This window comes from Nicotiana sylvestris, chromosome 12, assembly GCF_000393655.2.
Source record: "Nicotiana sylvestris chromosome 12, ASM39365v2, whole genome shotgun sequence".
In the NCBI taxonomy this organism is placed as follows: domain Eukaryota; kingdom Viridiplantae; phylum Streptophyta; class Magnoliopsida; order Solanales; family Solanaceae; genus Nicotiana; species Nicotiana sylvestris.
This window is the reverse complement of record NC_091068.1, coordinates 42,672,972-42,688,800: the sequence shown is the minus strand read 5'-3', so window position 1 is coordinate 42,688,800 and position 15,829 is coordinate 42,672,972. Positions and strand designations below refer to the sequence as shown.

The window sequence follows — 15,829 nt, the reverse complement described above, 5'->3', positions numbered from 1 at the left end:
AATACGTTAAGGACTCTCCCTATAATCTAGGCACTTATTGCGTTTTGGACTTTCCTTGGGTGAAATTGGTTCATTTTGTAATATATAAGTTCAAAGAAGGTTAGTATTAAATGAGACTCTCCCTTTGATCATAATCCAAATATAATTTTTTTTAAATATGCGGAGTGGAGAGTCTTACCACGTATTCTTTGATGAAACAGGTTCTTCACTGAGAAATCTCTTGTGTAAGTCTGAATTTTCCAAGAAAATAAAGATAATATCATTAGAGATTAATGAGACATTTTAGCATTTGCATGGGAGTATACTAGTGAAAGTATGAGACTGAGCAAAATCTAATTTAATTATGTACAAAATTCACAATTATTTCTAGCCAAATTTTGAGTTAGACTGGTTCCTTTTAGGTGATCTTAATGCTCCTTAATTCTAACATTTTCCTTTCAAAGTGATTTCTACTTCAAGATTTTTTAAAGATTATAGGTATTTGGTTGCCACTAGCACAAAATTATACAATGATCAAACCCTTTTCATAGTTCTCCTTCAAAAAGTGATGCCTAAAATCTATGTGCTTAGTTCTTTTATGATGAACTGAGTTCTCTGTCACTAATTTCACTGGTGTTATCACAATAGATGGGGATACAACCTATATCAATTCCAAAGTCCATTAATTGTTGTTTGATCTAGAACAATTAAGGACAATATGAGGCAGCAATGACATACCCAACTTCAGCAATAGACAAGGCCACAGAATTTTGCTTTTTGGTGGCCCAAGACACAATACATGAGCCAATAATGTGTGTCATACCTGAGGTTCTCTTTCTATCTACAAGAAACCAGCATAATCAGCATCAACATATCCTAATAAGTTAAAATTATTACCTTTTGGGTAACATAGATAGAGGTCAATAGTGCCTTTTAGGTATCTCGAGATCCTCTTGGTTGCAGTAAAGTGATACTCCTTTGGATTTGCCTGAAATGTAGCACAAATTCCTATATTGAAAACAATGTCAGGTGTACTAACAGTGAGATATAACAAAGAAACAATCATTCCCCTATACAACTTCTGATCAACAGATGAACTAGGTGCATCTATATCCAATTTTGTAGTTGTTGCTATAGGTGTGTCAAATTCTTTGGAGTCTTCTAGTTTAAACCTTTTAAGCAACTCTTTAACATACTTCTATTGATGGATCATAGTTCCAATTGAATTTTATTTAATTTGTAAGCCAAAAAAAATTAAGATCACGCATCATACTCATTTCAAATTCACTCCCCGTTAGTTTAACACATTCTTTACTTAACTTATCAGTAGTGGTTCCAAAGATTATATCATCAACATATATCTAAACTACCAAGAGGTCTTTACCTTTTTCTTTCAAGAACAAAGTATTGTCAATTTTACCTCTCTTGTAGCCATGCTCAAGCAAGAATTTGACAATCTTCATACCATGCTCTTGAATCCTGCTTGAGCCCATAAAGTGCATTTTCAAGCTTGTACACATGATCAGGACATTCCTTGCTTTAAAGCCCAGAGGTTTCTTGACAAACACATCTTCTTTTAGATAGCCATAAGGAAGGAACTCTTGACATCCATTTGATGGAGAGTGAATTCCATGTAAGCAACAAAGGCTATAAGAAGTCTAATTGCTTCCAATCTTGCAATTGGAGAAAAAGTCTCATCATAGTCTACGCCCTCCTCTTGACTATATCTTTGAACCACCAATCTTGCCTTGTTCCTTATAGTTGTTCCATTTTCATCAAGTTTGTTTCTGAAGACCTATTTTGTGCCAATTACTGATATGTCCTTGGGTCTTGGTACCATATGACAAACTTGACTTCTCTCAAATTGGTTCATCTTGCATTGCATTTACCCAGTCTGCATTCTACAAAGCTTCAACAACATTTTTAGGTTCAATGAAAGACAAGAAAGCATCAAAATCACAAAAATTCTTCAAAGAAGATCTGCTTTTAATTCTAGAGGTTGGATTACTAATTATGTTCTCAATGGGATGAGAACTTTGATACTTTTAAGTTTTAACAACCAGCTAGTTTCCCCTAGATATTCCTTCAATGTTTTGTTGATGCGGAACAGGTTCATGGACACGTTCCCTCGAGGTTTAAGAATTTGTTCCTCTTCATTCAGTTCCCCTGTTAGGTTGTGCTGGGTGGAAGAACATGTTCCATCACCTTTTCCTCCCTCTAGTGCAGCTTTAGTCTAGATTGTAGTTTCATTTGAGTTTTTTACTAGCCCAATTGCTTCATCATCATCTTCCTACCTTTTAGAAAGAATGTTAGTTTCATCAAAAACCACATGTACACTTTCTTCTATAGACATAGTTTTTTTGTTATAACTCTTATAAGGTTTACTATGTGAAGAATATCCCAAGAATACTCCCTTATCACTTCTGAGACCAAACTTACCTAGGGAGTCTTTACCATTATTGTGCACAAAACACTTGCATCCAAATATACTAAGATTTGATATATTTGTCTTTCTCCCTTTAAGTAACTCGTAGGGAGTCTTCTCAACAAGAGGGCTAGTCATGCACCTAATTGTGATGTAGCATGCAGTGTTTACAGCTTCTGCCCAGAAGCTATGGGGCAGTTCACTAGAAATAAGCATAGCCCTAGCTATTTCTTCCAATGTCCTATTCTTTGTTTCAACTACTCTATTTTGTTGTGGAGTTCTAGGAGGAGAAAAATTATGATTTATGCAATGCTCATCACAAAATTCAGCAAATTTAGCATTCTTAAATTCAATACCATGATTAGACCTAATTGATGTAATTTGATTACTTAAATGTTTCTGAGTCTTTCTAACAAAAGAAGTGGATAGGTCAAATGCTTCCTCTTTAGATGTTAAAAACAATGTCCAAGTAAACCTAGAGTAATCAACAAGAAGCACCATAACATATCTCTTACCACATCTCCTCAATGTTCTCATTGGCCTACAAAGATCCATATGGACTAGTTCCATCGTCCTGATAGTGCTTACGATTCTGTTGCTTTTGAAAGAGGATCTTACCTGCTTCCCCCTTGCATAGGCCTCACAAATTTTATCTTTCTTGAATTTAATGTTAGGCAATTCTATCACTAAATCCTTGGAGACTAGTTTGTTGAGTTGTCTTAGACTGACATATCCAAGTCTTTTATGCCAACGGAGGGGATCATTATCCAACACACTTAAGCAAGTGAGCTCATTATCTGAAAGTATAGACAGATCCACAAAATATATGTTCACTCTTTTTGCCTGCAAAACTATCTGCTCAGTGTAAGATTAATCACAAAGCATTTTGTAGAGGTGAATGCTACCATATTAACTCTATCACACAATTGTGATATACTTATTAGACTTCACTTCAGTCTATCTATCAAGTAGACAGTCTTAATAGAGTAAGAATCAGTCTTACCTACCTTTCCAACCCCAATGATCTTTCTTTCTTTTAAGGTCTTCAAGTGAAAGGAGTTGGTTCTTGCTTCCCGTTACGTGCTTTGAGCAACCACTATTTATGTACAATATTTGGCTTCTCCCCTACACTCGGACTTGCAAAAGGAAATAAAGGGTTAGTCTTAGGAACCCAAACTAGTTTGGGTCCCTTTCTATAGGCAAAAGGATGAATCAAATTCTTTTTAGCCCAACTTTGAAGCCTATTCTTTCCTTGAACAAATTCAATGTTCTTTTGACTTGCCTTTTCTTTTGAAGTGAATTCACTTTTGTAGTGACCAGTTTCACCATAGTGTGTGCAAATCCTATTCTCAGGAAGTGTGAGGTACTTGCTTTTGGGATCCCACTTAGGTGCAGGGTTCCCAAAGCCAAGTTCTCTTATGTTTCTACTATGGTGTTCTTGTAGACATGAAAGTGCATCGGATGACCTGTTCCATTTACATGTTCTGTCTAACTCATGCTTGACCTTGCTTAGGTACTACTTTAAGATTCTTAACTCTTTATCTCTCTTGTACAACTCATGTTTTATTTTTCTTATAGTTTCTTCTGAAGTGAGTTGTGTGTGATCAGCTGTCTTTTTACATGTTCCTAATTTCAGTTTTAGATTTTCAGATCCAAGTTCTAGGATAGTTATGTCAAGTTCATGAACATGGTTCTTCAACACAGCATTTTCACTAGCCCTAAGTTCTAGGTGTTTGCACTTAGCTTTTAAAATCACACATTTTTTTGATAGCTGTTCCTTTTCATTATTTATATCCTTAGATTCATCAATTATCTTTAGTAAAAACTCAGAGAAACTTTCTTTAATAAAAATTTAATTTTGTCTTTAAGATGAAGGACACTTACCTCAGTTTTTTTATAAGAATCTCCAACGACCATAAGTGATTGTTCATCATCATCATCATCATCATCTGAGCTTTCATCTGATCTTTCTCCCCAAGCAGTGACCATAACCTTAGTTGATCCTTTGTTTTTGCTTTTCTTGAGTTGAACTTGTTCCTTCTTCATGTTCCTTCATTCAGCTCTTTTCTTCTTCCATTCAATTTCCCACAAAGGAGAGTTCTTGATGTGGATGCAGTAGCCATCATTGGTTTGCTTCTCCGGAGCTTTTGACTTGTTGTAGCTTCCACTTCTTGAAGAACCCTTTCCTCTCCTCAGGTACTTCTTGAAGTCTTTAGTGATCATTGGCATTTCATAATCTTGCAATTCCGAACCTTCAGTGATTCTGAGTGCCAAGCTCCTTTCCTTCTTAGGTACATCTATATTCATGGTTTGTCTCCTATGTTCATAGGCAATGAGATTTCCAACCAATTCATCTAGTGGGAGAGTGGCAATATTCATTGATTCATGGATGGCAGTGATCTTGCGATCCGATGTTATAGGAAAAACCTAGTTAGTATTTTCTCGATACTTTCTTCTTCGGGAATAATACTTCTAAGAGATGTTAGCTCATTTGTCAGTGTAGTGAACCTTGTGTACATATTTTGAATGGTTTCCCGATCCTTTATAGCAAATTTCTCATACTGAGAGTACAGTAGAGTTCCTCTGGATCTCTTCGCCTAAGTAGTTCCTTTGTGATCCACTTGAAGTGTATCCCAAATTTACTTAGTAGTGGCATAACCTTGGATTCTGTTGTACGCATTTGGACTAAGTTCACAAACAAACCATTTCTTGGCTATAGCATTCTTCTCCCACTTCTTCAAGTCTTTAGCAGTGCAATCCGTGCTTGTCTTTGGGACATCTACTCCATTAGCATTTTTCTTCAAGGTAGCCAGTGGACCATCCAGGTTCTATTTTTCCTCTTTTGTCTTGATATTTTAATAGTTTTATATTTAGCATAATTGTATCTTCTTGCCTACCCATTTTGTTCCCGAATCTTTAGTTAATATTTACCCTAGCATTGTCAAATTAATTGCATTAGTGAAAGCTTTGCCTACTTGTTTATATTGTTATCTACCTATTTACATCTTTATTTTGAATTTTTCTTTCAAATACCCCCTAGTAGTTCTGTTCTAGTTTTGCACATTTTCTTTGTGACCTCTAGTTGTAGACTATAGCCCCCTTTAGCTATTGTATTGTATTTATTCACCTATTTTCCTATCCTTTAGTCGTATATTATAGTTCCTTTGTTTTATTTCTTTACCCATTCTTCCGACCTTTAGTTGTAGATTATAGTCCCACTAGTTCCTTTATTTTATTTCTTCACCTATTTTGTGACCTTTAATGGTAGATTATATTTCAATAATTCACTTTATTTTTGTCGCTTGTTTTCGGGATAGTGCTTGCACAGTGACTCCTAGATTATAGTGCCTTTGGTGAATAATGGAAGAGTAAGGTCTTGTCATAGAGGGTGTCAGCACGATGAGAAGGGTTGCAGGGGGTAAGAGGGCTAAGGTAGCTACTAGGCTGAGAGTGGGGTCTTGGAACATAGGAACTTTGATTGGAAAATCTATAGAGTTAGCAAAGATTCTCGAGAAAAGGAACATTAATATAGCTTATGTACAGGAGACTAAATGGTAAGGAGATAAGGCGTGGGATGTGGGTAGTTTCAAACTTTTGTATCCTAGGAGGGTAGGGAAAGGAACGGGGTAGCTATCTTAGTTAATAAGAACCTCTATGAACTAGTGGTGGAAGTTAGGAGAGTGAATGATAAGCTGATGACTATTAAGCTGGTTGTTGGAGGTTTTACCTTGAATATAATCAGTGGATACGCACCCCAAGCAGTCTTGGATGAGGAAGTCAAGAGGCATTTCTGGGAGGATTTGGATGAGATGGTGCATTGTATCCCGCATACCGAGAAATTTTTCATAGGAGGAGATTTCAGTGACAACATGGGAGCGACATCTGGGGGGTATGATGATATGCATGGTAGCTTTGGTTTTGGCGATAGAAACGGAGGAGGAATGACTAAGCTAGACTTTGCTAGAGCATTTGATTTGGTAGTAACAAACTCGAGTTTCTTGAAGAAGAGAAAGAAATTGGTCACTTTTCGGAGTTTGGTGGGCGAGACTCAGATTGTTTATTTACTCTGAAGGCAGTCAAATAGAGGATTTTGCACGGATTTCAAGTGTCACGACCCAAACCGATGGGCACCCGGTACCTTACTCAACTGAGTACCAACATCATGTATCTTTCTTATCATACTATCATAGGTAAATGAGACAGAAAGGCTACTGTGAGATAACTAGAATGAAACACGAGGGAATACTCAATATAGGATGATCCTACTTGATATACCGACTTATACATATGACGTACGGGCCAATAAGGCCAACATAATCATTAATATACTCAAAACATAGGCTGACAAGGCCATACAAGTATCCGTATACATGACATCGGTCTACAAGCCTCTAAGAATACATAAATTCCATAAAGGTTGGGATAGGGCCCCGCCATACCAGTCAATACATGTCCAACTCCTATTGACCAAATAAGCAACTCCGGAGCAAATGGAGTGCACCAACACCTTTCGTTGAGCCGATAGCCTGCTTGTAGGACTCTCAACCTGTTTATCGAGACGTACGGGCATGAAACGCAACATCCCCAAGCAAAAGGGACATCAGTACAAATAAAGTATCGAGTACGTAAGGAATGAACATCAGTAAATGAAAGTCATGAGAGAAACATGGAGTAAAAGACTCAAAATGTAAGTCTAAATAGCTCTGTAAATCATTTAATATTTAAAATATCATGCATATGCGTATAAATGTCATACCATTCATAAGTATATGCGTACATAACATTATCAGGCCTATGAGGGCATCCATCATATCATCTCGACCACTCTAGGAAAAATCATCAACGTATACCAACTGATCAGGTGGTGGTGCATATATAACGTCGTAACCTTTTCCCATATCCCATATATAAATAATATACGCATATATAATGCCATATGGTCATGTTGTCAATGTACATGTATAAATGAATGAAATGCATAAGAAATATGTTAACAAGATTTCTCAGAATGTTATAAGATTAATATGCTTTTGATTAATATCATGAAATAAACTTTATCAACTTACATATTTTCTGAGACCCATGAACAAAAGATATAATAATAAGTCACATGGGGAATCAAGAACATAGACACCCCTAGTACTTCTATGAATAGAGTCATTAATGAAAGTTGTGTGTTTTCTCGTTTCGTTTGTATCGTATGAATCATGCCAAAAAGAAAGAAGGGATAGCTTTAACAAACTTGAGCCGATTCTCTTGACAATCCCTCTAATACACGTCAATTGCGACAAATCACATAATGGCAGGCCAAAGTTGAAAAAGATCCGTATGATATTCTTGAGAAAGGTTGTAACCTGCTCCTTTAGAATTTGCAATTCATGCTGTTATAGCATCGTATGGGCTCATGTGAGTTCCTATTTTGAGAATTCAACCATTGTTGTTTTTGAAGTTCTAATCCATCTTCCTTTTGATGAATTAGGGAGGTTGATTTTAACCTTGTGAGAGGGCCTCACTTTAGGGATTACTTTTGCCCAAAAATACCCTAAAATGCCACCTAATTTCCTATACTAAGAGTCATTGCTTGGGTTTTGATCCAACCTCATGGGCTTCCACGTTGGGGGGTGGGGGGGGGGCTTGTTAAGCTTATCAAACATTTAAATTATTTGGTTAATATCCCACTAAAAATTAATAATTACCCAAGTATCCACATAATTAAGAATTATCTCAAATTACTTAAAATACTACTCACTTTTAACACACTTAATAAACTTTACTATCATGGTCACGTGGTACCTTGTGTGACACTAGTCCAAAAATACAAGGTATTATACCTTGAACCGTATTTTATCCGAATTTGTCAAACTCTGACGAAACTCATTTTCTTTGATTCGCTTTCCCTCTCACCTCCACGAATTTACTTATCACCTATTATAAATAGCATAAATGCTTATAACCTCAATAATAATCTCACTCCCGAGCCTACGTCAATTAACATACGACGAAACTTTAACGTACAAAAATGCGGGAGGTAACATCTCATTTCTGAGCTTATATCAATTTACTATATGGCATACTTTCACATATGAAAACATGGGGTGTAACATAATTCCCCCCTTTGGAACATTCCAAAGGCCAGGGAATTCTCCCCTTTAGGCCTCTTTCTCACACCATGACTTGTGGTCGAAATCCTTCCAATCTCGTAACTGTTGCTACCTTCTATCATGCAGCCTGTACGACACTGACCTTGTAATTGCACCTATGCGACTGTTTTCTCCTTTTTCCTCCAGCTTTTAGCCAATCTCTAGGCCTCACTTTGTAAACACATACAAAGCTTGATAAAATATCCTTCTGGGCATCTATAGGTATACTGAAGTTCTTCGCTCGGTATTTTGTTGAACTTACGAATATTGCTATACCTTATTTCATAGACCCGGTTATCCATACATATGACTTTACTGCATCTAGGTAGGTCATACTATACCATAACTCTTACTTCGATTTATCATTACTGATGTCTGCTACAAAACTCTGCGTTACTCTCGTTGCTCATCCTATATGTATAAATCTAAGTCCTTTAATGCTTCTTCATTGATGTTCTTCTGAAGACTGATGGCCTAATCTAATCTTATACTTTGTAACTTTTATCCCTCCATTGTTGATTCACCTCCATGTTGAACTACAATCTACCACTGATAACTTGAAACTTCTTACATAATACATTCTCACTAGGGCTTATGTCTCATAGGGGATATGCGAAGTGACTTGCCTAATCTACCTTGGGGCGATACTACACCTCAATAACCATATTTCATAGCATCCCAACATGATTATCTTATGGGTGGGGGTATTCTAATTATGTGTTGTCCATGAAATCCTCTTTTTCCTTCAAATCATTACTCGATCGTAGGCGCAAACGTCATCCTTTATCTATCATAATTACACCCTCATTCTATTACCAGGGCAGCATTCCATCTCTTCTAAATGCTATTAGTCTTCGACTCATTTGAGTTCATTCAGGCTATACTGAACTTTCTAAACCCTAGAGAAACCATTAGCTCTCTTGTTTTCATGGTCTTAATTCCAAGGACTTATCCATAGTCGTCACCTTCTCACTTGTCTTTCCTTATCCTTACTCATGTCGTCCTAAAACCTTATTGCTTTACCATACTTTAGCTTGCGACCTACACATATCCATTTATACTACTCGCAATGTTCCTTCAACTTTCTCGAACAATAGATTTCCTTATGTTATTATGGAACATCAAGCAAGACATCACATCGTCTCAAACTTTTCTTTACTCTTTTAACTAGACCTCTCGATACTTAGAAACCATAGGCTGGAAGATATGCCACTAATCACACTACTATCATTCTTGGGTACTATATCCTAACGCTTCTAGCCCTCTATCTGAAGTATAGATTATTCACAACCTTCTGCACCTGAGTATCTCATACGTTGTTCACCTTTACCTTACTTACCTTAAAATCTCTCATCGCATCTTCTATCTCTTTCATGATCTCCCTTCCACAAAGGTATAATTTACATCCACAACTTGGAGCACTATTATAATACTTGCACCCCTGGTGCATAAACAATCTGGTGGGAGCTTCATACAGACTTCTTATAAGGCTGTTACTCTTCTAACTGGCTTTATCATAGAGCCATTATAAAATATGGCTACTGTACTATCTCTCTTGTACCTCTGATATTAAGAATGATTTTGCTATGTTCTCAATCACGATTTATATAATTTTCTGGGTCCAATAATCAGACTCCTAATTTACATAGTTGATGTAACTCTTTAGTTTCATCTTCCTTCTGGTCAGCCTTTATGTAGGCTTAAATTATCATCCGATCTGCGGCTCCTGGTATTAGTTATTACTTTAGCCTTTCATGGATGCTATGGAATATCCATGATACAATCTTCTAATAATTCAATCCTTTGTCTATGACCTGTACTCAATTATTTCTTTTAACTTATATCGGAGTCTTCTACGGTTGTATGATTGTCAACTAACTTCAGATCATTGATGGAATAATTCCTTACGTTCCTTCTCAACTTTCTTTAAACGTAAGCTATTACATTTCCTGGCCTTTCTCACCTTTGTTGTGTATATACTTAGCTTATCTTAGTTCCCACACATGCCGAAATTTTGCGCAACTCATATGATCTCGAATATTACTTTTGATTTTACTTCCCATTCATTAGCCATGAAAGGTGCCATTTTCTTATGAAGTGAATACAATGATGTAGTGAAACTGTTTTTACATGACCATTTCTTCTTCAAGTTACTATGTTTAGGTTGAAACCTTCTTTCTTATTTCCTCAGCTAGTCTTTCATTATAGTACATAGGGAGGACTCTCTGACTCTTGTAAAGCTGTGAGCTTATTACATCGCATACTCGATAGAATTTTTGATGTCATTCCTCGCCTATAATTAACCCTAGTTACTTACCTCCACGCCCTTGTGCTTGTAGGGTTGTTTTTGAACTGATATTTTGATTGTCTTCCCAGTGACACTTTTTTTTATTTACGTAACTGTCATACGGTACCTTTAACTACCCCAACTCTTATCTGAATATTTCTCAAGGGTCACGATGTCATATTTGCAAGACTGAATTCCCCATGTTGGGGTTCACTATGTTTTTCTCGCACAATCTGTTGATTTCTCTGTATCCTCTTGTCTAGCCATAACCAGGCTCTTCCTGAATCAACTACTAACTACTTGTTGGCTCATTCTCATATCAATATTCTGCGGAATATTTCTTGGGTTATTTCTTTTATCTTAACTTACCTCTCACACCGACTCATTATTTATCAATAACATCCCAGACCGGAACCCTTACTTCCTCTTCTTGACGTCGTACTTGCTTAATGTTCTGGAGTCGTATTATGTCTGTAGGATCTAAATAAATGAAATCTCATTCCTTTTGCCTCTACCACATTCTTCCTTTACTATTCTAAAGTTACTAGAACCACTTAATTCTGACTTAATGCCACATCACTCCATATTCCCCCCTTTAGGGGGGTACTATGATTTAGTGCTACGACGATCTACCTATAGATGTTTTACCTCTTCATCTTTGGCTTCTTGTCACATCATTGATAACCCTCACTCGCCTTGCGGTAATCCTTTTTTACCAAGGATAACAAAATATCTTACTCACGAGAGTGACACTTAGTGTAACTGGCACACATAGTCCCTTAAGCTTAACTTTGCTCACATTTATTGCTTTAGGGAAGCGTCTTCCTAAATAAGATTTAAATGTTTTTCTTCTGTCATCCATTCTATTATTGCCAGAGTGCAATCTAAAATTCTCATGATGCTGACTATTATCAAATCACTCAGTCCCTAATTCATGTTTAGTTTATCTTGTTCACCATCCCATACTGATGTCTATTATTATGGAGTCTAACTTTTCCTTCTGGTAATCATATTAGAGTCATGAACTTATTTCTCGAAATGAGGATATGACTTTATGTCCTATACTCTTTCGTTGTCTCAAGGCCTGTCAGTTCTCATCTTTTCCTTCCCTTGACTATAAACTCTGTAACACTGTCATATTTTTATCTACTGTTGTCATTCATGTATCACATCTTACTCATAATTCTTCATTAAAACTCTCCTTATTTTCCTGCTAACATTTCTGTCTATCACTTTATTCTGAAAACTTCAACAAGACATTTTTTTTGCTTTTATCTCTCCTTGCTCCATCCACTAATTCTTTGGGTTGCCTAAAATTCTTTCTCTACTAGGGACGGGAGCCACACTAAGGTAATATGTATCCCTTCCAGGCTTCTAGTGCCTATCTTTGTAAATATTTTTTGAACATTCTAGTATTCATATCTATCTATACTATTCTAGAGTGCACCATCTAGGTGTCTCCCAAGGAGTTTATTAGCACATTTGCAATATCCTTCGGAAACGTCAACTAACACAAACAATCCATTCACCATTTTGGGTTATTCTAACCCCAGCCGAATCCTGATATTCCGTCCTTCTCCTAAACCATATCTGCTAGCTCCCATATGGCATAACTAAGATGGGTGTGGCCGACTATACATACCCTATTACTGTTGAAGGTAACTCAAAAGCATTATATTTATCTGCCTGAATTGTAAATACTGATAATCTTCATCAACTGGGCGCCTTGTAGCCTTCTTCACCTTGCTTCTTTTACTTGTTGAAACTTGTATCTACCTTCTAATTTTCTTGTTTCTTTTTTTACCATAAGGGTGGATAGATACTCATGCCTTAAGGCTCCTTATCATGAAGCTTACACATCTTAGTCCACAGATGATCTACTGAAGACCTTACATTTACTCATCATAAGCATCATGCAAAATCGACTTCCTCTGACTCAACTCTTCCACAGTCAAATGCAATCTCTTACCAACTGTTTTTTGGTTATAAGTATCGTCTTATTATGATTAAAAAAGAATTTACGAATCTGAATTCTTACAAGTGAGTCGTACCACACGATCCAGAGTAAGAAGAAAGCGTGACAGTCCTAAATTCCCTGTAGCCTCCTACTTATAAGTGTGGTGCACGACACACCCATAAGCAAGACTCTACCAGACATGACTTGTAGACTCCCTAGGACAGAACTGCTCTGATACCACTTTGTCATGACCCAAAACGATGGGCCGCAATGGGCACCTGGTGCCTTACTCAACCGAGTACCAATATAACGTATCTTTCGTATCATACTATCATAGGTAAATGAGATGAAAAGGATGCTGCGAGATAACTAGAATGAAACATGAGGTAATACTCAATATATGATGACCCAACTTGATATACTAGCTTATACGTATGACGTACGGGCCTATAAGGCTGGCATAATCCTTAAAATATTCAAAACATAGGCCGACAAGGCCATACAAGTATTCGTATACATAAAATCTATCTACAAGCCTTTAAGAATACATAAATATCATAAAGGTCGGGACAGGGCCCTGCCATAACAGTCAATACATGTGCAAATCCTAATGACCAAAATAAGCAACTCCGGAACTAATAGAGCATACCAACACCTTCCATTGAGCTGATACCTTACCTGTAGCACTCTCAACCTATCGGGACCTGCGAGCGTGAAACGCAATGTCCCAAAGCAAAAGGGATGTCAGTACAAATAAAGTACCGAGTATGTAAGGAATGAACATCAGTAAATGAAAGTCGTGAGAGAAATATGGAGTAAAAGACTCAACATGTAAGTCTAAATAGCTCTATGAATCATTTAATATTTGAAATGTCATACATATGCATATAAACTTCATACCATGCATAGGTATATGCGTACATAACATCATCAAGCCTCTGAGGACATCCTAAGATATCATCTAGACCACTATGGGCAAAATCATCAACGTATACCAGCCGATCAAGTGCTGGTGCGTATATAACACCGTAACATTTTCCAATATCCCATATACAGATAATATACACATATATAGCTCCATCTTATCATGGATCAAGGTACATGTATAAATGAATGAAATGTAGAAGAAATATGTTAATAAGATTTCTCGGAATGTTATAAGATCAATATGCTTTTGATTAATATCATGAAACAAACTTTATCAACTTAAGTATTTTCTGTGACCCATGAACAAAATATATAATAATAAGCCACATGGGGAATTAAGAACATAGACACCTCTATTACTTCTATGAATAGAGTCATTCTGAAAGTTGTGTGTTTGCTCGCTTTGTTTGTATCGTATGAATCATGCCAAAAAGAAATAAGGGATAGCCTTAACATACCCGAGCCGATTCACTTGACAGTCCCTCTAACACACGTCAATTGCGACAAATCATGTAACTGCGGACTGAAGTAGAGAAAAATCCGTATGATATTCTTGAGAAAGGATGTACTTTGCTCCCTTAGAATTTGCAGTTCACGTTGCTATAGCATTGTAAGGGTTCATGTGAATTCCTATTTTGAGAATTCATCCGTTGCTGTTTTTAAAGTTCTAATCCATCTCCCTTTTGATGAATTAGGGAGGTTGATTTTAACCTTGTGAGTGGGCCCCACTTTAAGGATTACTTTTTCCCTAAAATGCCACCTAATTTCCTAAACCAAGAGTCACTACTTGGGTTTTGATCCAACCTCATGGGCTGCTACATTTGGGGGAGGGGCCTTGGTAAGCTTATCAAACATTTAAATTATTTGGTTATTCTCCCACTAATAATTAATAATTGTCCAATAATCCACATAATTAAAAATAACCTCAAACTACTTAAAATACTACTCACTTTTAACACACTTAATATACTTTACTATTATGGTCATGTGGTACCTTGTATGGCACTAGTTCATAAATCCGATGTATTATAGCTTCAACAGTATTTTATCCCAATTTGTCAAACTCTGACGAAACTCATTTTCTTTGATTCGCTTACCCTCTCACCTTCACGAATTTACTTATCACCTATTATAAATAGCATAAATTCTTATAACCTCAGATCTCACTCCCGAGCCTACGTCGATTAACTTATGATAAAACTTTAATGTACGAAAATGTGGGATGTAACATCTCTATTCTGAGCATATATCAATTTACATATGGAGTACTTTCATGTATTAAAATATGGGGTGTAATAGAAAGGTCATCCTGAGTGAGAACCTCTCAACCCTTCAAAGGCTCCTGGTCATGGACCTTGAGATCACAAGGGAGGGGAGGAAAAGGGCGATGTATAGCCAACATATGATCAAGTGGGGAGCCTTGACGAAAACTAAATCTCATGAGTTGGGGGTCAAGCTGGTGACTATGGGGGCTGGGAGGAGTAGTGGGGATGCAAGTGCTATGTGGATTACGACTGCGCAGTGCATTATGGAATCCACAAGAGAGGTATTAGGGGTCTCAAAAGGTTACTCTAGTGGTCACAAGAGAGACTGGTGGTGGAATGGATAGGTTCAAGGAAAAATGGAAAGCAAGAAAGCAGTGTATCTGGAGCTAGTGTAAGGTATAAACGAGGAGGAGAATGGGGAGAATAGGGAGAATTATAGGTTGGCTAAGAAAGAGGAAAAGCTATTAGTTATGGTGGCCAAGACTGCAGCTTTTAGTCATTTGTATGAGGAACTCGAGCGCTGAGGTGGTCATAAGAGGTTGTTCAGGTTAACCAAGGGATGAGAAAAGAAGGCGCATGACTTGGGCCAAGTAAAGTGCATCAAGGACAAAAAAGGTAGAGTTTTGTTGGATAAGGGGATAATCCGTCAGAGATGGCAGACCTACTTCCATAGAATCTTGAATGAAGAGGGGGACAAGAGCATTGTACTATGTAGTTTTGAACTCTCCGGGAGTAATTGTGACTTTGGGTATTGTAGGCGGATTATAGATGATGAAGTTTAGGGGGCTATGCGTCAGATGAACAGGGGCAAAAAGATTGTGCCGGATGAAATCCCGATTGTGTTTTGGA

General features: G+C 37.1%; 1 protein-coding gene across 1 annotated transcript; it reads left to right on the top strand.

The window, feature by feature from the left end:
• The first annotated feature begins 6,099 nt into the window (after positions 1-6,099).
• Positions 6,100-6,474, top strand: LOC104213248 (uncharacterized). The gene has a single exon (XM_009762709.1). It carries the CDS (start codon positions 6,100-6,102, stop codon positions 6,472-6,474), a length of 375 nt encoding a protein of 124 aa, XP_009761011.1.
• The last annotated feature ends 9,355 nt before the right edge of the window (positions 6,475-15,829 follow it).